This window comes from Protopterus annectens, chromosome 6.part0 (assembly GCF_019279795.1).
Source record: "Protopterus annectens isolate FY-2018-M chromosome 6.part0, PAN1.0, whole genome shotgun sequence".
NCBI classification, from domain to species: domain Eukaryota; kingdom Metazoa; phylum Chordata; order Ceratodontiformes; family Protopteridae; genus Protopterus; species Protopterus annectens.
In genome coordinates, this window is record NC_056737.1 from 833,686,898 (window position 1) to 833,713,193 (window position 26,296).

General features: G+C 43.3%; 1 protein-coding gene across 6 annotated transcripts in view; it reads right to left on the minus strand.

The window, feature by feature from the left end:
- The window catches only part of KLC1 (kinesin light chain 1), a 1,225,216-nt gene that overhangs the window by 740,381 nt on the left and 458,539 nt on the right, over nucleotides 1-26,296 (minus strand). For all 6 annotated transcript variants that reach the window (XM_044074509.1, XM_044074508.1, XM_044074510.1 and 3 more), the window contains one exon: nucleotides 11,239-11,412. In XM_044074509.1, the coding sequence (XP_043930444.1) occupies nucleotides 11,239-11,412 (174 nt within the window). The remainder of the gene's footprint in view (nucleotides 1-11,238; nucleotides 11,413-26,296) is intronic.

Here is a 26,296-nt window from a genome sequence, read left to right on the forward strand (position 1 = left end):
AACATTTTTCATCAGACTTCCCCCTTTAGGGGTGGAGGGGCCACGAAGATCAGAGAGGATACGTCAGAGACAGAACCAACCCACATATGTAGAGGCCATTCGATACCCACATCTATATACACATTAGAACAGGATAAATGTGATTCATTAACAAACCTCTCTCACTTAGACAGTCATCCATATTCTAAGGAATGTGTAACTTCGATGGTTGAGATAAGTAGCTGTTTAAACTTAGACAGTGCTCAGGACAACATGCTTATTTTGAGCAACAATATTAATGGTTATATTAATAGTAATTTTGAAGATACTAGTTTGAATATATTGGCTATAGGGAGTGATGAAATTCATAATACATTGATAGATTATGTTCCAACAGAAATGATAGGATATGAAATAATAGAACAGAATGATGCTATTGGCATTATTAATAAACAACAGAATTTTATTATCTACAATTATATGGATTTATTAATTGATTCGGTATATTTTTCTTTATTTTTGAAAGGGTTTTCTTTTGTACCAGCTGTGAATCCCAACCTAGAAGATATTTTAATAGACATAAAACTTTTTACTAGAAGGTTAAATTTGGAACACCTGCTCAAGAATAAACCAGATGAAGTTAATACTAATAGGACTTTAACACGCAGAAGCACCTATAATCCCCCATTGCATCATGATATAAATAATTCTGAAACTTGTCTTATTGGGCTGATTAGAGCAAACTATTATAACAACAAAAAATGTGTGTCTAATCTTACCAAGGATGAAAATAAATTATTATTAAGACTAAGAAATGATGATAAAATACGGATTATGAAACCAGATAAAGGGGGCGGAGTGGTGCTTATGGAGCAGTGGGATTACACTGCCAAGATATTAGAAATTTTGAACAATAATGAGCGGTATTCCTTAGTGTCAAGGAATGAAGTGAATACTTCTTACAGAAAAATAGATTATATAATAGAAGACAATTTGATGCAGGGTCTTATTAATAATGAACTTTATCAATTTTTCAAAGTTAGGAATCCTGTTATTCCAGCTATTTTTGGGATTCCTAAAGTGCATAAAGGAATTCAAAAACCACCTATGAGACCTACAGTTACTTCTAGATGCTCAAAGACGCAACCAATGGCTATTTATGTGGATGAAAAAATAAAAGGGTTTCACAAAAAACATAAGCATATATTGGTTGATTCTTGGGATTTTCTAGACCCCTAAGAATAAGTTATAGATGAAATAAGAATTTAAAAGAAATTGATGAGCAAAAGAAGGATGATACATCCAAGGGAACAACAAATAGAATTGGCACATTCAAGTGTGGCAGATGTAAACAGTGTGCATTTATGGCAGGAACAAAAGAATTATATGTGGGTAGTGTGAAACACTGGTTTAAAGCCAAGAAATATTATAGTTGTTACACTAGAGGAGTGGTTTATTTGGCCTATTGTACATTTTATGTGGGCAAGACGAAGAGGCCCCTTAGACAGAGAGTATATGAACACATTAGGGATATTGATAGGAAGAATGAACATAATGTTTTATACAGACATAAATTGAGGTGTCAGAATGCTGAATTTAAGTTTTGGGTGTTAGAAGAAGATACTTTGGATGATAGAATTTAATTACACGATACTGTTGGATAGCCATGTTTTCACTAGTGACCAAGGAAAAGACTTATGTACAGAGTTAAATCAGATGAGCAGATGAAATCTATATTAATTTACCTGGATAAACTTCATTGGTGTTGTATGATGAGCATCATGCAGCAAAGTGCTGATTCAAACATTAAGCCAGGTGGAAAAATGCATAATACTCTGCAAGTGCAAGGCAGTTTGTTAGCGGTTACATACAGGATTATGAGCAGGTATGTTTGAGATATCAGTGCCAAGAAATTTTTGCTCTCTAGGTGAAACTTAACATCCAAGTCAAGAACAAATAATAAAATGGTTAGGAAACACTGACCCACTCATAAATCTTTGTAGTATACGAGGATTTATCTTCATGTACTACAAATTAATCAAAATTAAGATTTAACAAAACAAAATTATGTTATGGCTTTGAGCTGGTAAAGCAGCAGGGAGTGTTGCTGTCTTGTGTATTCCCTTTGTAAGGGAAGCAATTCAATTCAAAATAGTTTGTGTAGTTCAGCAGACAGCTGGCAAAAATGGGAGTTATAATGAAGTGATTTCATGCCCTGCTGTTGCTATTTACTGGTGAACACTATCTGCCTTTAGTGCAGGCATGACATTAACAGCATCTAGGTGGTGCTTAACAGTTAAGCAACCCTCTAGGCATTGTTAAGATCTGGTCTCATGCTATAGTAACATTGAACCACGATATAATTTAGCAGAGTTTGGAGCACAGTCAGGGTGTTCCATGCATAACAATATATTTTATGCAGTGACTGTATCAGTAATCAAGCAGCTGTGTTAGACCAGTTGTTAACTTATAGAGGGGTTATGATTCATGTTGGCTTCAAGTGCAATATGCCTAAGGTAGAAGGATAATCTGTTTTTTCTGTGCTGCAGTAGTCCTTGTTCTCTGTACTGTAAGGGAGACACATAAATGAAGAGAGAAACTGGAGTGACTTCTTTCACCCTTTCTTGTTTTGATGGTTTGATCAGTGGTCAGACCGATCCTGAACATCTCTCCATTACAAGAAGTTATGTACTCACCATAACGTTCGATGTATGTAGTCCATCCCGCCTCACATTCTTACCCGTGGGTTCGGAGCAGAATATCGGCTCCGACTCGGCCGATTTTACTAGTTCGAAGTCTCTAATTGGCTGGGCTAAGTGGGTATCCCATGGTGAACTGCTCCATATCCTCAGATCTAGTTTGCTGCGAAAATCATTTGTACTCCATACACACATCACAGTCATATAAAGAATAAGGAATAAGGAGTAAAGATTAAAGAATAAACTAATCAAGCGGACTCTGTAGATGACAACCTAACCTCCAGGAAGGGGGAAGGTGGGAGGGTAAGTAAGAATGTGAGGCGAGAAGGACTACATACATCGAATGTTATGGTGAGTACATAACTTCTTGAGGTTATGTAGTCCTATCTCACTGCTCTCATCTCCAGGACGTTTATATGCAAGTGTATCGCGTGTTCCTGCCACGTGCCTTGGACAGTCCTGCCAAGATAATGCCCCTCCCACCCCATCTGGGAGGCATCCGTGGTCACCGTGGCAATAGGGATGGGTGGAACGAAGGGCTTTCCCCCGTTCAAATTGTTGGTACACAGCCACCAACGGAGGTCCTGCTTGCACCTGTCCGTGAGTAAGATGGGATGAGATAGTGGGAGTCTTTGGAGGGACCATTAAGCAAAGAGGAGCAATTGAAGAAGTCTCATGTGTAATCTGGCTAAAGGGACCAACATGATGGTTGCTGCCATGGTCCCTAGGAGTTGGAGAACCAGTCTTGCCTTCGCTTGTCTCAGGGGCATCAGCATGTGTATTTGTTGTTGTAATGCTGTGATCCTTTCTTGTGGTAAAAATGCTCGCATTCGAATGGTGTCTAATTCTGCTCCTATAAATGTGACACGCTGTGAGGGCAATAAGGCAGATTTTTCCCAATTTATTGTTATGCCCAATTGGTGACATACATTGATGGTAGCGTCCCTGGTCTGGACTAGTTGATGCCTGGTGGGGGCGGTAAGGAGCCAGTCGTCCAGGTACGGAAACACCTGGAATCCCTGACGTCTCAAGTGAGCCATCACCACCGCCATACATTTGGTGAACACACTGGGGGCTGTGGTGAGACCAAAGGGCAGGGCTTGAAACTAAGTGACTGGCTCCCAGACGGAAGCGTAGGTGACTCCTAGATGCTCTGTCCATTTTGACATGGTAGTAAGCATCCTTGAGGTCGATGAAGCACATCCATACCTCCTCTCCCAGCAAAGGGAGAATCGATTGTAGTGTGACTATACGGAATTTGGACTTGTGTACGTGATTGTTGAGTTTGCTGAGATCTAGTATGGGTCTCAGGGTCCCCTGTTCTTTTCGGCACCAAAAAGAATCTTGAGCAAGTCCCTAATCCGATTTGGTCTGAGGGGACACATTGGATAGCTCCTTTTTCTAGCAGCTGCGAGACCTCTGAGGCTGCTTGATCCCTTTGACTGGGTGGTACGTCAGGGATTTTTCTGATTGACGGGGGTACTGAAGAGAATGGGATGAGGTAACCTCTGGAAATTATCCGTAATACCCATCGGTCCTGGGCAATTCTTTTCCAGGCATCCGGTTATAAGGAAATTCGACCACCGACTGGCTCCGGATAAGCGCAGTTGGGCACACCCTCAGGAATGACAGTATGGAGAACCACGGAAGGAGTCACGGTCTCCCGAATTGCGGGGAGCCTCCTCTGCCTCTAGGGCTACGTCTCCCTGAATAACCCCCCCCTCCCCTGCCTCTGGAGGGGGGTTCACCTTGTGCGGCAGGAAAAAACCTCTATGATTTCTTGAACCACATCTCCCCCCCCCACTAGGCCTTGGGATAAGGCCTAGAAGGAAGGGAAAAATGGACCCCTATGGCAGACAGGGTCTTTCCCTCTTGCTCGCACCTGGTGAGGGTGTCTTTCCCTTTGGTCCCAAACAAGAAGGAACCATCAAAGGGGGCGTCAGTGAAGGAAGAGTTGAAGGCCTCCGCAAAGTGACACAGGCACAGCCAGGCTTGCCTCCTAAGGGCGACCCCTGAGCTTGCTGCCCTACTCGCTCCCTCGGCTGCATATGAAATGAGCTGCATGGATGAGTGGACGGTAGAGACCAGGGCGTTAACCGAATGAGCCACCGCCTCAGGAACGTTACCCACAAGAGTATCTTCTAACTCTTTGAGGAGATCTCACTGGAGCTGAGTGAAATGAGATAAGCAATTCAGCGACCGCAATGTAAAGTTCGCTGATGAGAGGGTACACTTCCAGTACTGGTCCATGGTCCCAGACTCCTTGTTAGGAGGATGGACAGACGAAGAAGACTCTGCTACTTCCTTCTGGGTGGCTGCCACCACCACCATGACATCTACAGGGACTCCTTTAGACAGAAACATTTTTCCCTGGGGAGCGGAAAGAAATTTGTTAGGACGCCTCGGCACGGGCTCCACAGAATCAGGATTCTCCCACACTCTTCGACAAATCAGGTCAAGGAGTTCGTCTAAGGGTGGAGACACCCAGGAGGCGGAAGGTTGAGCACCGAAAGCCTTAAGGAATACTGACTCCTCCTCGGAAGGGGCTTTGGAAGGCCAGTCACCTCTTTGTTTCAGTATCTCCAGAATATCGGAGAAGAAAACATAATCGGAGAATGACTTGAGGGACCCCCCCCCCGATTCCTCGAGTTCAGTATCAGAGGTGAGGGACTCATCTTGGGAGTCTATGTGCTTCCTCTTGCACGTTTTCTTTCTGGGGGGCTCCTCAGGCACCAACTCTGAGGGACCCTCAGAAAGCTGGGGACCACTCGTGGGGGTATCCCTAGGCTCTGGTGCTCTGCTGTCTAAGGATGGATGGTGAACAGAAGCTCTCACCGGAGTGGTGGGGGACAGAGTGACGACCCGCCTGATGTAGCTGATGACCTGGCCAGCACGTTCCTCACAGCCTCGGAGGCCGCCTCCCCCCCCCCCGAGTCCGAGGAGCGACCAGTCTCCGAGGCCATGACAGGAATCGGAGTTCCCCATGCCGAAGCACCGAGAGGGAGGCTCGGAACCGAAATAAGTGCCAAGATGTCCCCCTCGGGCCCGACCGAAGAGTCCCGAGTTCTGAACCCCGATGACGGAGCCGACAGGGTCGGAGCCGATGGCGGTACCGATGGAGCCGAATGGGGCATCGGAGCCGGCACAGAAACATCACATGGTGCGGAACACTGCGGCTCCGAAGACAGAGACGCACTCGGAGGAGGAATGATCAAGGAAGGTGTCGGGACAGGCTCCGGAGCTGACTGGGTCAGAACCGAGAACAATTTCGCCAAAACCTGTGACTGGAGGAGCTTCTGAACCACCCTATCCACATCCACATCTGAAAGGGTCCTGGAGGATTTGGAGGACAGGGATGGAGAATGCGATCTCCTCTCAGGAGAAGCAGGTTTAATACTAGGCGATCGGCTCCTAGGAGGTTCCAATACAATTGGAACACACGCCGGTTCCATAGATATCGATCCTTCCTGCGGCCCCGAGGACAGTGGAGCCATGGAGGTCAATGCAGTCCTAGTCATTTTCTCTGGAGGCTCCGATGAAGCTGACGGAGCTGGAGATCTCTTTTTTGACTTGCCAGATTTAGGCTTGTTACTGGAAGCCGAATCCATAGCCTCTTCAAAAGAGGGTTTCAAAAGTCCCTTTAAGATTAGTTTATTTTTTTCTCTCTTGGAGAACTCTAGGGCTGAAAGCATGAAAAAAGCTGCAGGATTCCTGCAGATGGATGGCCCCTAAACAGTAGACACAGATGGAATGTCCATCGGTTATGGACATTTTGTACCTGCATTTTGAACACTTTTTAAATCCCGAAGGTTTATGCTCCTTTGTATCCTTAGACATTTTGACCCCACAACACAAAAAAAACAAGTCAATACAAGGAAAGGCATTCACTCTATAAAGGCGGGAACGACACTGAGGTAATCAACACCAAAGCCACGCTCAAACTGCACACAACTCAAGCACAATTAACAAAGGAACACAAGGAGAGGGTAACCAAAACCTCGAATTTAAATGGTTTGGTAACACAGAAGGAAACGGAGGAGAACTAGGCCCTCTACATGAAACGGGCCTAGCCCGGGGAACAGTAAGAGGGATACCACACAAAACTCGCAAAAATTCATAGTAATCAAGTCAAACACACCAGACAAATTTAGACTACTTTAAGCAATAGCTATGAAAATAGCTTTTGATTGAATCAAACTTCTCTTAAAAGAAGAAAAAGAAGGTACTTAGCAACAGCCAATCGAGACCACGTCCTAGCTACACGAGCGGCAAACGAGATCTGGGGATATGGAGCAGTGCACCATGGGATACCAACTTAGCCCAGCCAATGAGAGACTTCGAGCTAGTAAAATCGTCCAAGTCAGAGCAGATATTCGGCTCCGAACCCACGGGTAAGAATGTAGGCAAGATAGGACTACATAACATCCACATTTTCCCATTTTTGCACGTGGGGTTGGGGTGTCACTTAGACAGTGACAATCCACTAAAGCCAGGGTTTACACCACCAGGTGGGCTAGCCCTGCCACTGTAGTTCTTCCATACCACACACACACCTATGGCCAATTTAGTGTGCCCAGTCCAACTACTGCATGTCTTCTGGAATGTAGGAGGAAACTGGAGCATTCAGTGGAAACTGACTAACACAGGGTGGACATGCAGACTGCACAGAAGGCACTCTAGCTGAGAACTGAAGCGGGGAACCTCTTACACTGAGGTGGCCCTGAGGTGGCAATGCTATCCACTGTGCCACCCTGAACAATCTTTCGTAAATGGGCTAAACTTCCATGTGCATAGAACCAAAAGCCAACTTGGCCCACTTAGTAAGAATCATACTCTACTCTATGCTGTAAAACAGTTGTGACATTTACAGTAATTTCTGAATTCCAAGGCATCTGTATCTCAAACATGCAGTAAAACATTTACAATTGCTGACCCACTCACAATCCTTTATGTAACAGCTAGCAATGTAACCTCTATACAGACTGGAAAATGTACACTGCCTCATACTTCCAGGCACAATTTCTGGACTTCATTAGCACAAATACCCTTGACCAGATAGTGTGTATACTCACCTGGATCTGGTACTCCTCAATATGGGAGAGTGCTGCACCCCCCCCCCCCAAGTTACTTCCTGATTGATGAGGCTGGACCACAAAGTTGCCTCCTTCAAAATAAAAAAAATTAACTCTGTAACCCCAGTAAATCCTGTTACAGTTAGGAACTATTCCAAAGCAAACTACACTCTATTAAGCAATAGTTAATCAAAATGCAGTGCTTCTCCCAATCTCGAGTTCATAACAACCTATGCAGAGGTGTTCCGAGACCTTAAACAGCCATGTAAAAGGCTGTATAAAGGCTAGTGTACCTACTAGATGCAAGTCCAAAATAAATGCTAAAAACAAGCCACACTGGTGTAATCCTAACCTTGATGGGGGTAAATAACAAAAGGAAAAAAAAGTCCTGGCTAAAATCAGGAAAAACACCCATAACGATAGAAACTCTCTAAAATAAACAGGAAACTAACAAATCAGGCCAACTATGAGGTCAAGGTAGCCTCACAGGCTAAAGGCAACCACAAGGCCTTCTACAGCTATGTCCAAAACCTCAAAGGCAGCACACATCAGTGTGCCAAACTATTGGTCCGTATTGCCACCAATACTAAGCAAAGCGAAATAGTGAATTTGCTGGCTAGCAAAAATTCAACTCACATTTCACCCCCCAACTCCAACCCTGCCTCCCACCATAAAATAACTACTAGCATAACTCCCCCTCCCTGCACTATTAACAGGGAGCAGGTCATGGCATTGGTTACTAAGGCCAGAAACACTGCCCCAGTGGGCCCTGACAGTATCCTGGAATGCCTTCTAAATAGGTGGAAACATGACCTATCTGGACCACTTGAGTCACTTTTCAACTGTAGCCTCCACTTTGTACAACGAGAATGGAAGACTAATGGTTAACCCACTTCACAAGGGTAGACAATCTATTGACCCTGGAAACTACTAGCTAGTACACAAAGCCATGGAATGACTTGCCATGGCTATGATAGATAAAGACCTAGGCAACTTTCGACACTGGACCTAACACAGTTTTGCTTTGTCATAGGAAGATCATGCCTACTAAACCAGTGGACTTCTTTGAGAAGGTCACCAAAGCAATGGATGAGAGGAAAACTGGTATTCAGTACATTATTCTACTCTGGTGTAGTGGACAAACTCAGTGAACTGGGCATAAACTCCTACATAACTTGAAGGATTACCAACTAGCTCACTGTCAGGACCCAGGAAGTCAAGGTTGATGATACCACCTCCACTACGAGACAGGTCGCCAGCAGGGTTCCTCAGAGGTGTGTGCTGGGACTGCTTATATTTGGCATCTACTACTTGGAGGTAAAGGATAATGTCATGGGCCTTTGGTTGACCAAGTTCACAAATTACTGCAAACTGGGAGCTATCCCAGATTCCCCTTGACAAAAACCTCAGAGGGTTTAACACAAATGACTGGTGTCAAAGTCGCGGACTAAATGTGAATGTCAAGAAATGCATTATAGTGCCTTTTAGGAAAACTGTCACCCAGGCTAATTACTCCAAGAGATGGCCCAGTAGTCTAGAATCTGGGAACATATGTGGGTAGTAATTTGGCCTTTGGCCACCATATGGCCAAGGTAATAAGAAAATCATTCTGTGTCACCTAATTTATAAACAAGGGCATGGTTTAGAGACGTCCTAACTAACCTACCCCCTTCTAATAAATGCCTGTGATACACAAGGACACAAATAGGAGTACGGATCAAAACAAGCTTTTGCTATAGCAGCTAAGGATATATGAGAAAAAACTAAACAAAAGATAATACAAAAATCGATCTGGAAGTTTTTGTTTATGGATATAAATAATAAGACATAAGCAGTGCAAATGTTTTAGTCTCTTTAGTTTTATAAACACATCAGGCAATTTTTTTTTTATTACCCAGAGGAGACATTGTGGACAATAATCAATAAAAGTTGAATGAATTTATCTGGGAGGGGAAGAGGAACAGAGTTAAGTGGGATAAACTGATCCTCTGACTACAACAAGGTGGTTTAGGATTATCTGGTTTGAAGGGGTATTTTAGAGCTACTCATTTAAGGCTCATATACACAACACAATTCAAAGTGGAAAGGGATGATGATTAAGCAAATGGAGAGTTCAAGAAATGAGGAAAGAGTATGATTTTGGATGTAGATCTTTGAGAATAATAATCATATAGAATATTATATTCATAAAGCTGCAGAAAATATTGTAAGAATTAGGCCAACATGGGAATGGAGTTTACCAAAAGGGAAAACTACAAATAGGGGATACAGAAAATAGGCTGGGGAACAGGAATTTACTGGAAAAAAATGGTAAAAGAGCCAAGGTTTTGTAAGCAAATAACTTGAAAGGAAAAAGGAACAGATTGTGATGGGGGGGGGGTCAAGAAAAAGTTTAGAGTGCAGGTTAGAGACTGCCTTTCCTACCAGGGATTTATATTAGAGTATAGGCAAAGAAAAATGGATATGGGAATCTAAAAGATCTGCTCTGGTAGAGTTTTTGGTAAAATCTAAATGGATAATTAATAGGACCTATAAAATCTTGTATGATGACTATAAAAACAATCACAGGAGGTTAGGAAAGACTGGGAAGGGAGACTGAAAAACCAGTTTACAAAGGAACAATAGGGATATGGCTCCCAAATATGTGACAAATACAGAATGTTTAGAATTTTTGCTTGGAAGTATTTGCATAGGTATTGTTATACCCCAAACAGACAAATAATTTTTCCTCAGGTAGATAGTAAATGTTGGGAGTTCTGATGGGGAAGAAAGAGATAACTGGGAACAAATTTTCAGAGAGTACACTGAGTTTGCAGATTTTAGAAAAAATTCTGTATAGAGTACTCTACCAGAAAATTAGGGGAGTAAATGGCTGTAACCAAAGGAAATTATTCTTTTGAGCTGGGATACAGGATCTGAAATGCCTAGACATAGTCATGCCTTATTTAACTTTAATTCTATTGGCTACCTAAAAAGCAATTACTAGAAATCAAAATCTAAACCAATTGTCTTTGAAGTATTGAATACTGTAAAATAGATAAAAAAAAAATGTAAGTAGGATTTCAGGAAAAGGGAAGGTGCAAATTACAATAAATGGACTTTGTGGGAACAACACATGCAGAATAATGTTTAGAATGAGGAGTGAGGTTTAAAGGGAGGCAAGAACAGAGCAATTTATGTAATGTCGGACTGAATGACAATTGTTATAAAGAAAGAAAACAAATATGTTAATGTACAACGTACGCAAATTAAAAATGTTAATTTTTTTTCTATTAAAGTATGTTTGCGTATATTTTAATTGATAATTTATTAAAGATGCTAAAAAATGTACACTACAGGAGCAATCATGAGCAATGCATGCACTACATGAAAAATTAAGCAACAGTGCATTGATATCAACAGTCTTGAATAAACATTTCAACACTTCCAATAAAAAACAACTGAGTTTGATAATATGTGAACAATTAATTTATTAACCAGTTTCTTACCAAGTTATTCTTTGTTTTTGCAACATTGGGATCGTCTGGCCCAAGTTTTGTCTGGTAAATGTCAAGTGCCCTCTGGTAGTAGTATTCTACTTCCTCATACTTGCCTTGGTTCTGACATAGCAATGCCAAGTTGTTCAGCTGCTTAGCAACATCTGGGTGGTCTTTACCGAGTACCTGAAAATTCAGCAAGCAAGAACACTGTATTAGATATCTTCAACAAAAAAAATTGTGTGTGTACATACACATGCTTGCACAAATGTACTTCACATCAACAATAAGAACTATTTTGAACATACTAAAAACCCATAAATATCTTAAGTATTTATTGTAATCACTATTCATACACTTTAAACAGGATATCACACGAAAAATAATTCATCCTTAGAGTAAAATTAATGGCATAGGTCAAAAAACAACCATACTGTTACAGCCTCTCTTACTATAACCAAGCTGTTTCCATTAAACACTAAAACACATACCAGCAAGTCTAGTTCACTGATAAAATGTATACATTTTAAAACAGTTATGCGACAACCATTAACATCTTTATATTGTAAAAATTTAATGTGAATTACACACTTTAGCAGTAGATCTATTTATCCCTTCTAACTTTAAAGTGTACCACATCTGTGATAATTTACTACAAAAAAGAACATGCAGGATTGTAGCCACAAAGGAGCAAAGAGGGCAGCTGTACCAGCAGAAAACTCTTACTAAGCATAACTGGCAATGCCGATCAGACCAAAGTACAGCACCAAATTTCATTTAAACAGATGCAGCTGTGCGACAACATGGCAGTATAATGGAATGAATGTGTTTGTGTGTCTGGCTTTCTCACTGGCTGGCTCTGTAACCTGCAACTGTAGTAAGGAGCTAGATGAAGTCTGTGCTACAGTTTGCAGAATGGAGGATTCACCCCCCCACCAAAAAAAAAGACTTTTGTTTACCCTCAACTTCAGATTAAAGGAGTACTGCTCTGGGGAACTGCTTTGGGAAAATGAACTCTGACATACTTCAGAACTACCAAATCGCACTAATTAAAATATTAGGAACCGAAGAAGTCAAGTTTTGACCCTATGCAAAAAGACATTGTCCTATAGAAATATAAAGAACTCCCTAAGCTAGGCATCAACCCCTATATCAATAAGGTGGGTTGCAAACTGGCTCACAGATAGAACCCACAATGTGAAAGTAGCTGACTCCAAGTCAGACTGCACACTAGTCACGAGTGGAGTCCCACAGGGTTCGGTCCTGGGTCCTCTCCTGTTTGATATCTACTTCTCTGAAGTCCAGGCCAATGCAAAGGAACTCTGGCTGACAAAGTTCACAGACTGATAAAGTTCAGAGATGAATGCAAGTTGGAAACTAATATTAACTCCCCAAGTGATGTTGACATCCTACAGGATGGCCTCACTGAGACCAACGACTGGTGTCAGAATCATGGCCTTAAGCTCAATGCCAAAAAATGTGTCATCACATCATTACCACACTGATAGCAATCCAGTGAACACGGAAGGCGTTATAAGAGATTTGGGAAGACAGTGTTGACAGCAACCTCTCTTTTGATCACCACATTGCCACTGTGGTCAGAAAGTCCTTCTATGTGGCACATCTCATTACTAAGGGTTTTGCATCCAGGAAGAAAGAGGTCATTGTCTCCCTCTACTCTTCCCTCATTAGGCCAATCATAGAGTACAATGCCCTATTTGGCATGTACCTCACTAGACACCTGCAACAACTGGAGAGGCCACAAAAGTACCTCACAAAGAGGATCCTAGGCCTTGAACACTTGTCCTACATGGACAGACTCAAAAAAACTCCCAACTATTCTCGGTCTCATATCGCCTATTTAAAGACACACTCTGCTTGACTTACAAAGCCATGTCTGACCCAACTCAGTTAGAAATGCTACATCTATAGAAATCCCAATCCCTCTGCACCATACGCTCCAGAGATCTCAACCTCATTACCACAATTAACAGAACATCCTGGAGGGACAGGTTCATAACCCAGAGACTGCCCATGCTATGGAATAGACTTCCCATACATGTCAAGCACAGCATCTCGTTGACCTTCTTCAAGAGAAATCTTCATGAGTGGATGGGAAACAGAAAATTCACCCTGGGGATAACTCCAGTGGCTCTACTCAACAGAGGCACTGGGAACTAAGGTCAGGTGGCACTATGCCAGGGTAATCCTATGGCTAGGCTTGTGGAGGCCACAGGGCCATTAGCCTAGTACACACCTATGAACCTATGTTAAAGCAAAAATTCAGAAAACCTAATAACCCAAGAATATTCCTCTACTGCTAGGTAAGATGTGATGAAGGCCTGCTTAGTAAACAAGGACCCAAGTAACTTAACATAAATATGTGGTACAGTGCACTACAGATAAATCCTCATCTTCCAGACATTTGACAGGAAAACAAAACAGTTTCTAGAAATAGAAAGAATGCCAAAGATGCAGAAAGCAAAAACTGGAAGACCATTTGCCTGCAGTCAAATTACTGTTACACTGATGTATAAAGAACCATAGCTGAAAATGCATTTGGTTTTATTCATCACCAATTAAGTAAACAAAATTTCTTGCTTTCAAAAGTAAACCAGCAGCTGGAAACATGGACAGGACACAAACTGTACTTATTCAGAGCTTGTTAGCACTAAATAAGCTACAAATTACTACAGCACTCAACCTTCCTCTTTACCTAGAGGAAAACAGCTTTTGTACTTACTTTCCTCACTTGCTTAGAGAAAAACAGCTCTTATACTCACTTTCCTCACTTGTCTAGAGGAAAGTAGTGTTTTATTCAGACATGTCCAAGGGTCAGCTCCCAGTGTTCTCTCCTGTCTATCTGATGAATCCGGGCATCTTGAGGCAATGTGGCAATTGCCTGATGTACACAGACAACCCTCTCCTCCTACCACCCAACACCACAACCTGTGAGAGATGCACTTATCAAGCCAAACTGGAGGAAAAGCTCTCTCCAACCAAGACTGCACTTGACAGTCAAGAGAAGGTAAACACTTGCACCACACCACACTCATCACATAGTCCCACTAAACCTACACTACCAAAATCCACACATAGAAACGCAAAAACATTCGCAGAGTCTCTCAAGGCTCTCAATAACAATTTGCTCAAGCAACAGAGACCTCCAAAGCAGAAACGCAAGCAACCTCCACCCCTCACACAACCCAAATGACACATAGCCCACAGACTCAGTGTGCCAATAAACCACAGCCCATAAGGCAAAACAACTTACCCAACACACTAGTCATAGGTGACTATAGTCAGGCACACTGATGTCCCACTCACCAAGCTAAACAAGGAAAAGTGTATTGTCAGCTGCCTGTCAGGTGCCAGGACCCACCACATAATCCACACACTCAGGTCACTCCACAAGTACAAATATGACTCTGTCATTGTCCATGTTGGTGTGACGACCTGAGATGTACTTCCCTGGACTACATGAAGAGAGACATGGAGGAGCTCTCCGATCTTGTAGCCCAGGCAGGTATGACCCTAGCCCTCAGTAGCATCCTGCCATCGCCCAGAATGATGCCTCAGTACAAGGACAAAATGATTGACTTCAACAATTGGCTAAGCTTCTGGTGTCATTCTAAGGGGATCCAGTATCTCTCTGCCTAGGACATGGTCGACAGACCAAGATGCTTTGCCAGAGATGGCCTGCACCTGTCGCCTCTAGGATTCTGGATACTGGCTAGGGCTCTTGCCGCCCCTATAGTGCCTTTTTTAGGCAAGGTTTAAATGACAAATTCACCACCGTAACAGGAACAGGCAAGCAAAAACTGAGGGTAATGCTACTCAGTGTTAGAAGTCTAAATCTCAAAATGCACTCACTTGAGGCACTCCTTAAAATGGAGAACATAGATATTTGTGCAGTGACTGAGACCTGGTTCAAGGCTCTAGACAGCACCCCTGCTTTACCAGGCTATAACTCATACCACACTTTTTGGCCATCTAACCTGGACCAGAACACCAAAAGCGGAGGTGTGTCCATATTCATTAAGGATTTACACACTTCCAGGCTAGTTGCGCAGCATAATGCATCCGAGGTTAACCAAGTGCAACTAATTCTGGGCAAAACTGCAATACAAATTGTAGCTCGATACAGATCCCCACCATGCCCCAGGATACCCACTCCTCTTTTCTTGATATACTGAAAATATTAGGGTTCAACCAAACACCCTAATAATGGGCGATTTTAACTACCCCACCATTAAATGGGAAAACTACTCCTGTACCAACTCCTTCGCTCAATGCTTTTTGGAATTCATAAATTCCAATGCCCTGGATCAACTTATCCACACCCCCACCAGGGGCAACAGTATCCTAGACCTAGTCATTACCAACATGAGTGACCGGTGTTCCACACCTGAAATCAACTCCATGTTGGTCAGATCCAACCATAAGCTAATCACCCTAGATATCCGCATCCCACCCCCATCCACCATTAAGGAAACCACGGTAAAAAAATACTCCAAAGCCAACTTCATGCTTCTTAAGACAGAAGTGGCGAACTTCATGACACCCATGCAGATGGACAATACAGTTACAACTGCTGAATCCTACACAAATGCACTCTATAAGCACTTACACGAGCACTGAATCAAGATGCTATCCACCAAAAAAAAAAAAAAAAAAAAAAAGGAAGCCAATCTGGTGGTCCCCCCTGCCATAAACAAACACTACAACAGAAGGAAGAAAATGTTGCAAAAGAGAGTAAAATCCCATGAGTGGAGGAGCTGCTTGGTCAGCCTCAGTAAGAAGCTGAGATCCCTTATAAGATCCTCCAAAGCTAGCTACGAAAACAAAATTGCCACCAATTCTAAGGGCAACCAGAAAGCATTCTATAGCTATGTCAAGAATCTCAATGGCAACACCCAGATCTACTCTGAGTAAAGTACAGTTTTGTACCTACCATAAATGTAGATGTTCGAGGATCCACATTGCTGCAGTCCTTACTATTGGGTAGTCCGCTGTCCCAGTCGGCCCGAATACCAGAGTATATGGCTGACGTCGGTCAGGGCGCATTAAACTGACGTCAGTACGTCAGGGTACTAATGCGCATGACCGACGTCATATCCTCAGTCTTTTCTTGCCCCAGATGTCAGAAGACCCTAAAAAGACAAGGCCCAAAATACCTGCACCAAAATTATGTACAATATATACAAAAATATATACAAAAATATCAACAGATAACCTCACCTACACAACCACCCCTAAACACAGAGGGGAAGGAGGGAGGGTAAATTGGACTGCAGCAATGTGGATCCTCGAACATCTACATTTATGGTAGGTACAAAACTGTACTATGTTCTTCGTTCCACATTGCTGCAGTCCTTACTATTGGGTAGAATCCCAAAGCAGAGGTAAGGGAGGCTGGCAAATCATAAAGAAGTAGGAGCTGACAACATGCCCTGCAAAACAGCTGTGGCAAAACCAGCCCTAGACTTAGAGTAGATAGGAAGGTGATAATGCTTAGAGAAAGTATGCACTGAACTCCAAGTAGCTGCCTCCAAAATATCTTTAGTTGCCACCCCCCTTAGAAATGCTGTTGAAGTGGCAGTAGCCCTAGTGGAATGAGGCCTAATCCCAGCTGGAATCTCCTTGCCATGATGGGAATAACAAAATACAATGCAAAACCCAATCCACCTAGAAATAGTTTGTTTTGACACAGGCTTGCCCTGCGAACTCAAAGCAAAAGAAACAAACAACTGCTGAGACTGCCTAAAATCCTTAGTCCTGCTCAAATAATAACGCAATTGCCTGTGTACATCTAAAGTGTGCAAAATCTTTTCCCCTTTATTTTGGGGGTCTGCATAAAAAGTAGGCAAATGAATAGTTTGGTTTAAAGCCACACTAGAAACCACCTTAGGCATAAAGGAAGGATTAGTACGTAATGATACCCTATCCTTATGGAAAATCAAAAGGGCTCTACTGCCATAAGGGCCTGCAACTCAGACACCCTTCTTGCAGAAGTAATAGCCAAAAGAAAAGCAGTCTTCCATGACAAGTATTTCAATTCAGCAGTAGCCGCAGGCTCAAAAGGTTGTAGAGTAAGTTTTTCCAACACAAAATTGAGATCCCAAGCAGGAGTAGGAGCTCTACGTGGGGGTCTTATATTCTTTGCCCCTCTAAGAAACTGCTTGAACAAAGGATGCGAAAACAATGGTGGGTCACAATCATAGTGAGCTGAAATTGCTGCAGCATGAATCTTAATGGAAGAGAAGGACAAACCTTTGTCCAATAACTCAGTAAGATATTGAAGAGCCACACTCAAATTAGGCTCAGAAACCTCCAAATTCTTTGCTGTACTCCAAAATAAAAATCTCTTCCATTTTTCTGCGTACACTTTCCTTGTACTAGGTCTTCTAGCTTCCATAATCACATTTAAAACTTGTTGAGGAAGTTGAGACCTGCTGTGTTTCAACACAAAATATGCCAGGCTGTTAGATGGAGAGAGTGAAGCTTGACATTGAGCAGATGACCGTCCTTCTGAGATAACAGATGAGGAATCAAAGGTAAAGGCCATGGAGGCTTCCTTACCAGACTCCTTAGTAGTGGGTACCAGTGTTGTCGAGGCCAATCTGGAGCTATCAAAATCATCCTTGGCTTGTCTTGTCTGACTTTTAATAGCACCTTTGGAAGAAGAGGCAGAGGTGGAAAGGCATACACATGAAGGTTTTTCCAACTGAAAGACAGAGCATCCACTTTCCAAGCTGTGCGATGAAACCCCTTTGTGCAAAACTTTGGCAGCTGGTGGTTTAGTGGAGAAGCGAACAGATCTATGTCTGGAGTTCCCCATGACACTGTCAATTTCTGAAATACATGAAGATCCAGTTTCCACTCGTGGGGATCCATGATTTGTCTGCTTAACACATCTGCTAAGGAGTTCTGTGCTCCTGGCAGAAACCTTGCCTGAAGAGTTAGTTGCAAGCGTAGCGCAGTCTCCCATAAAATCATTGCTTGCCTGCATAGAGGATAAGAATGTGTTCCCCCTTGCTTGTTGATGTACCACATGACAGTTGTGTTGTCTGTTACAATCAACACCTGCCCTGGAAGAAGTAACTCCTTGAAAGCCATTAATGCAAACTGGACTGCTAACATCTCCTTCATGTTGATATGTAGATGCTGTAGTCTGGCAGGCCACTTGTCTTGTATCCACTTTCCATTTAGATGAGCTCCCCAAGCAATGTCCGAGGCATCTGTCGTTAAAATCTGACTCGCCTCTGGCCGGGTCACAGAGAGTCCCTTGTTTAGGTGACATTCCTGAGCCCACCACAAAAATTCTTTTTGAAGGCAAGGTATTATTTGAATGACAGTGTCCAAATCCTGGCAGTGCTGTGTCCATACATTTTTGAGATACCATTGTAGCTTCCTCATATGCAGTTTGGCATTGGGAAGCACCAGAATACAAGATGCCATGAACCCTAATGCTTGAAGGACTGTCCTTGCAGTCAGCACGGACTGATGAGATAGTTGATGGAAGTAAAGTGATAGACTCTTTTGTTTGTCCGGGGTTAAAAGGCCATCTGGGCTGCTGTATTCAGTCTCACACCCAGAAAGCACATGTCTTGAGAGGGTACTAGACTGGACTTTATTTCGTTCACAGAATACCCTAGGCATCTTAGCACTGCTATAACATATTCCAGATGCTGTAGAAGGTCTTCCTTTTCTTGAGCCAGAATCAGGCAGTCGTCCAAGTAAGGATAGATTTGAATTCCTTGTAGCCTGAAGTAAGCTATCACTGGAGCCAGAACCTTTGTGAATACTCTGGGCAGTAGATAAGCCAAAGGGCAATGCAGAGAACTGATAATGAGAATTTCCAGCTCGAAACCGCAGATACTTCCTGCAACTTAGCCTTATAGGCACATGAAGGTAAGCTTCCTTGAGATCTAAAGTTACCATCCAGTGATCTTTGCCCAGCAGAGGTAAAAGCTGTTGTAACGTCAACATCTTGAACTTGGGAATGTCCAGATAAGTGTTGAGGAGAGATAAATCCAAAATTGGTCTCCACGTGTTCCCCTTCTTTGGTACTAGGAACAGGCGAGAATAAAATCCTAGGCCCCTTTCTGATACAGGGACTGGCTGAATGGCCCCTATCTGGAGTAACTGAGAAATGTGCTTGTGAGCCTCTTTTCTTTGTGGAGGAGGAACGTCTGGCATGCCTTTGAAAGGGGGCAATGTATGGAAATAGAACCTGTAACCGTGGTGAATGATATCCAACACCCATCTGTCTTGAGTAATTAAATCCCAATTTTCTTTGAAAAGAGACAGTCTTCCTCCCAAAGGAGCTGCCAGACGAGAATCTACTGGCAGCTGAAAAGGCAGGTCATTGGGTCTGTTTACGAAAGGACTGACCCCTGCCCTCACCAGAAGTCTGAGCAGGAGAACTCCCTGTTCTAGGCCTAAAAGAACCTTGAGCCCTGCCCCTACCACGTCTAGACCTACCCCTAGACTGGGAATCATAAGCAGGATATGTCCACCCCTTAGCAGGCCAATTTCTACTAAACTTGGAGGCTGCACCTGCAGAAAATCTTTAACAGTTTGCATAGACTTAGCTTTGTCCTCCATTTTCTTTAAAACTGCTTCCACAGGCGAACCAAACAACACATCAGACTGTAAAGGAGCATCCAAAATCCTTGTCTTAACATGCTCAGCTAAATTCTGATCCCTCAACCAGGCATGCCTGCGAAGAACAGAACTAGTGGCAGCCACCCTCGAGGAGGCCTGTACAGCATCAAAACCACATTGCAAAGAATGCTTACCCACTTGTTCAGACACATGAACCAAATCCAGCAACTCTTTACACTTAATACCTTCCGCCAAAGCATCCACCTTAGATTTCAATTGTGAAAGGAGATAATTTTGATATTTTAGCATGTGAAACTGACAATTCAACGCTCTCATGGCTAGAGTGGAAGAAGTATACACTTTCTTTCCCCACCTATCCAAAGCCCTTGCCTCTTTATCAGTGGGAACAGGATTTTTAACCACAGAGGCCTTAACACCTTTAGGCCCCTGAGAAACAGTTTCTGGGTCCGCCCTAGGACTCTTAAACAAATACTTATGAGCTTGGGCACCCTATAGTACCTATCAGGTTTAACAGGAGCAGGAGGCAAAGAATCAGGGTTCAGGGAAGCCTCTGCAAAAACATCTTCCACCACATTCAACACAGGAGGTATAGCTAAGGGCCTATGCTGGGGTAAAACAAGAATTCCCTAAGCCTTTTCCTGGAATCAGAGTAATCCTGGCCTTCCCATTTAAAGTGCTCCCTCATGGAATGCAGAGTCTCTGAAAATGAGAAATCCTCAGGAGGAGAAGCTGTAGGAGTGGAATCATCCACATCAGAATCAGAATAAGGAGGATACTCCTGCAAATCTTCATGAAGACTCAGAAGCCTCTGAACACTGTTCAAAACTATCAAACTCCTGATCCACCCTAGGCCTCTTATCAGGAGGGGGCATAGAACCTCTAATCATAGTAATCAAATCTTCTGCCATTTTAAGCATATGTTTCTTAGGTACAGAAGCCGAAATGCTAGGAGAAGCCCCCCCTGAAGCTGAACTTGGCCTACCTCTCAAAGAAGTTTTGGCAACAGAAGGAGAGGCTCTAACTACCTTGGGAAGAGAGGGAAGAACAGTTACCTGAGAAGCCCCCTCAGCCTGGCCTACCTCCTGAGAAGGCACATCCTGTAACAGTAAAGTTTCTACCTGAGACTCCATAGAAACTCCTGGCAAAACCTCCAGCTCCACTGAGCCTTCTAAAGAACCGACGTCCGGGACTGCCGGTTCATCAACCCTAGGCTTCGCTGTTTTGTCCTTGCGCTTCTTGGGAAGCGGGCGCGGAGCATCCGACGGCATTTTATAATTGCAACGCTTCCCAAACACTAACCTGGCACAGTCTAACCTCCTCTTAATAGTGCGTTTGTTAAACCTAGCACAAGAGCGGCATCCAACAACGTCGTGCTCAGGCCCTAAACAAGGTATACACAAGGTATGGTAATCCCTATGAGGTATCTGTTTCCCACAAGAAATACAGTTATTCACTTTTTCTGACATCCGGTTAAATACTGAGGCAAGAAAAAACCAAAATGATCCCCAACGGGGTACTTAGCCAACTCTGATTCGGTCTGAAACTCCGGCTTCGGAAATATCTCAGAACGCCAACCTGCACTCGCAAAACTGCTTCTGCATCGGACCATGCGGCAAAAAAGACTGAGGATATGACGTCGGTCATGCGCATTAGTACCCTGACGTACTGACGTCAGTTTAATGCGCCCTGACCGACGTCAGCCATATACTCTGGTATTCGGGCCGACTGGGACAGCGGACTACCCAATAGTAAGGACTGCAGCAATGTGGAACGAAGAACATCAGCACAACGGCACGAAAATTACAGAACCAACTGATATTGCCAACATCCTGGCAGGTTCAGTGCTAACTTTACCCCCCCCCCTCTCACCCCCTAAAAGGCCCATATCTATACAGGAAGAATGCAGAGTCCCTGTAATCACATCTATGTAGGTAAAAGCTGCACTCTCTAAAACCAAAAACACAGCATCCATGGGACCAGACAACATCCCAGGCTGCATTTTACACGATCTTCAGAACAAACTGGCTCCCCACCTAAGCACCATGTTCAATCATAGTCTCACGTTAGACTTTGTGCCAACTGAATGGCGCACAGCAACAGTTATCCCACTTCACAAAGGGGGAGCCACCACTGATCCTGGGAACTATCGCCCTGTTAGCCTGACGAGCCTGGTCTGCAAGGCCATGGAACATATCAACATGGAACTCAAACAAAGACATTGGTATCCTCTAAACTCTGGACCCCACCCAGCTCAGGTTTGTGAAAGGCAGATCATGCCTTCTGAACCTAATCGACTTCTTTGAGGCAGTCACCAAAGTAGACGAGGGTAAGGTGGTTCACACGGCCTATCTTGATCTCGCCAAGGCTTTCTTTCCACACCATCCCCCATTCTGGAATTATAGCTAAACTCACTAAACTAGGTATAAATCCCTACATCACACGATGGGTTGCCAACTGGCTCACTGACAGAACCCACACTGTAAAAGTTGCAGACTCCAAATCTGACTTCAAACCATTGACAAGTGGAGTACCACAGGGTTCAGTCCTGGGACCTCTCCTGTTTGGTATCTACTTCTCAAGTACAGGCCAACACAGAAGGCCTCTGGCTAATGAAGTTCGGAGATGACTGCAAACTAGGAGCCATAGTAAAGTCCCCAAATGATGTGGACATCCTACAGAAGGAGCTCACTGAGACAGATGCCTGGTTTCAGAGGCATGGCCTCAAGCTCAATGCCAAAAAGTGTATTGTCATCCCCTTTGGTAAAAGCTCTGTACCCATGAACTACCACATAAACGGCAGTCTACATAATGCCGAATGTGTGATAAGAGCCCTTGGGACCCAGGTGGACAGAAGTCTCTCCTTTGATAATCACATCGCCACAGTAGTCAGGAAATCCTTCTATGTGGCACACCTCATCACAAAAGGGTTCTCATCCAGGAAAAAGAGAGGTCATTGTTCCCCCTCTACTCAGCACTCATTAGACCCATTATAGAGTACAACGCCCCTTTTGGTATGTACCTCAAGACATCTGCAGCAGCTGGAAAGGCCACAGAAGTACCTCACAAAGAGGATTACTGGCCTCAAACAGATGCCCTACACTAACCGTCTCAAAAAACTCCAACTTTACTCTGTAGAATATTGCCTACTCCAAGGAGATCTCTGCCTAATGTATAAAGCTATTTTAAACCCAGAGCTGTTGGACATGCTACACCTTAAGAAATCCCAATCCCTCTGAGCTACACGCTCTAGGGACCTAAACCCTGTCACCACAATAAACAGGACACGCTGGAGGGATATATTCCTGTCCCAGAGGCTTCCTACACTCTGGAACAAGCTACCCATCTATGTCAAGCAAAGTTCCTCATTAGCACTCTTCAAGAAAAATCTTGATGAGTGGATGGGAAATACAACCTGGGGATCACTTCTGTGGCTCTGCTCGACAGTGGCACAGGAAATTAACTTTCTTAGGTGGCGTAAGCCAGGGAACCTTGTTGGCTAGGCTTACTTAGGCCCTTGGGCCAATAACCTAGTACCTACCTACGAACCTGGGGCATCATATAATTAAGGAACAGTATCCTCCAGAAAATACTTCACTTTTTAGCATACAGCACAAGCTGTGGATTACCTAGCACTGTTAACGAGGAAAGGTTTAGCTCTGCACAGTAAACCTGGTTTCTGATGAGTTGCTTAATAATGGTTTAAAACCAGTGTAATATTTTAGATTTTCATCAGTGATGGCTCCTAGTAAATCAGTGTGGGTTAAATCTAGGAAATAAAGTGAGGAGAAGAGATTAATTTCCAAGACAGTTATCTATGTTAAGGAATGGAAATAAAGCTGCATTTGTGCTGTGATTAGGACAGAATCCATGCTGTCTAGTTGAGAGTTAATAATGACCTTGAAGATGCTTACAATGTTGTGTATTTCCACCATTTTTCCAGGATTTTATAGAAAGGAGGCAGAATGGCGATGGACCTACAGATTTATCATTTTGGTGGAGTGAGCTCCTATGTGCACTGGAAGGATGTAGGACTGTTTCCAGATGTCCGGTACGTAGGAATCTTGTACTGATCTATTTATCAGGATTAAGACTGTGCATGTTAGCTTTACTGATGGAAGGTTGTCAGCTGCTAATGTAGCTGGCTTTAGCTTAAGAATGGGGTTTTGGATTGTACTTACTGGAATAGGCTGAAGAATGAGGGGGCCACTGTGATTCTGTTGGAATGGAAAAGGATGAGGTCAGTGGGTGGATTTATTACTAGAGACTCTGCTGCTTGTATGAATTGTGTGTTAAAAGTTCGACACAGTTTTTACTTGACTGTGTTGTAGATGGGTTGGGCTGTGATACTTGACGAGACTTACCCAAAAGAGGTTTGGGATTTTTTGCTGTGCATTTTGTAGCTTTATATCCTTGCCTGACCTTACAAGGGAATTAGTTTTCTATGCTGCTGGTAGTATTGTGGTGTTTTGACAATAAACCAAGTGTTTCAAGTTTTGTCTCTTGCTTTCATTATTTGTATTGTTTTTTGAGTGAGCCAGGGTACTGTTTTAGCTTTTACCCTCCCCCCTTTTTTTAACTGGTGCTTGCTCATTTAGAATTAGATAAATGGCATTAGAGGTTTGGATGGCTTCTTCCAGTGACTGCTGCTTTAAGAATTTGTAATTAGTTGTAATGAGGAAACAAATTGTCGTTATTGAGACACATCATGTTGCAAACAAAGTGCTATTTTTAATGAATGCATTCATACCCTCACTGCAAAGGTAGAGTGATACTCTTTTAGCGTGTTAGTAGAGCAGTGTTAGAGGTTTTCTTTGGATGGGAGAATAGGATACAGTCAAGTGCTGAATTACTATCTGACAATTTGTTACTCTGAGTGGGGAAGCTGACAAGTCGAGTAAATGAAAATAGGTTAAGTGGAAAAGTTGTAGTTTGTAGAGTTCTGATTTAATATTAAAGTCACGAAAAAGGAGAGTTTGAGGGATGTATGAACTCACCGGTGGTTATGTTATTACCTAGGGAATGTATACAGCTATGATGCAAAGACTCTCATGAGAACTCAGTGTGTGGAAGGAAAGAGATATCTCAGGAATGGCAAATTCTGATATTGTATGCAAGTAGAAACATAGGTGCAGGATTTACTTTTTCAGCAGGGGTCCACAAAGAGAAGATCCTTATTAAGAGGGCCATCCAGGAGCTCTACCTTTGCATGATCAGAGAGGCTGTTCTCTCAACCAAGCACATCTCCTAGTAACAGACATCTTAGCAGCTGTCCTACAAGATGCATTCAGAGTTTTACAGCCACATAGTGAGTAGTACCTAGCTAAGCAAGTAGCTAGGTTACACAATTCCAAAACTTCTTGTATCCCTTCCTCTTTTTCTTTCAACTGTTACAGAAAAGTCTCCTGGTAGTAGTTAACCACATGAAACTGGCAGATAAGGGACCCCCCCCCCACTGTTAAACTCTAAAACTCTTCTGTAGAAACCTATTGCAAACTCTTATTTGGAAGTTTTCAGATATACAGCCATGGGATCCCCTGAAATACCAGAAAGCTACATCCAGATCCGCAACATGATTCTTGTGCAAGTGCTTGTGGAAGTCAAGTACCCAAGTAGTAGCAACAGTCAGGCTTTTTAGAAGCAGGGAGGCTTGGAGTCAGGCTGAAGGGATGTGTCTATCGTCATTATGAATTTCATGCACTGGAGGGAAAGTAACAGTCTTTGGCTCTGGCAGGCCAAAAAACTAATTAAACATGATCTTGGACCGAGAATATTCCTTAGCATCTCAACTGAAGGACTCCTTCATTCCATGAAGAGAGTGTCCCCAAAACAAAAGTCATCAGGTGGTGAGGCTGAGACCAGGATGACTTTTGACTCAGAGTTCCCAAAGGAGCCAGGATAGAGATGGTTAACATAAGCCAACTCTTACCTCTACTGAGTCCGAGGAATTGCAGTTCCCATTAAGGAAATCCTCCTCCCTTCTTTTACCAGGGGAAACTGCAAGAGAAAGGCCTTTATAAAAGGGTGGCTGCCTGGATCTCAAATTCCATGAACTCTTCAGCCAGTCTGAAGAAATCCTGCTTGGAGACCAGGGAAATTAGGATTTAGGCCCATGGAGTGGAGACTGGGGCAAACAGACATCTGAATACTTTGGCTTTGAATGTTAGGCCCTATGCTTAAGGGTGGCTTCAAAATGCAGGGCCTTAGGATGCAGGCAGGCAGGGAGCCACAACCTATAGCCACTCCAAAGCAAACTTCTTCGCAAACAAAAAATGTTGGGGGAAACTACCCTTCCCCACTTACTACGGTTCCGGTGTCAGAAGCAATGGCCTGCGAAGTGGCACCACACTCAAATTTCACTGGCAGAGTCTCAAGACAGTGGTGTTGTAGAAGGTGCAGTGGCCTCTACAATGTCATGCTATGGGCATCCATAGCATTAGAA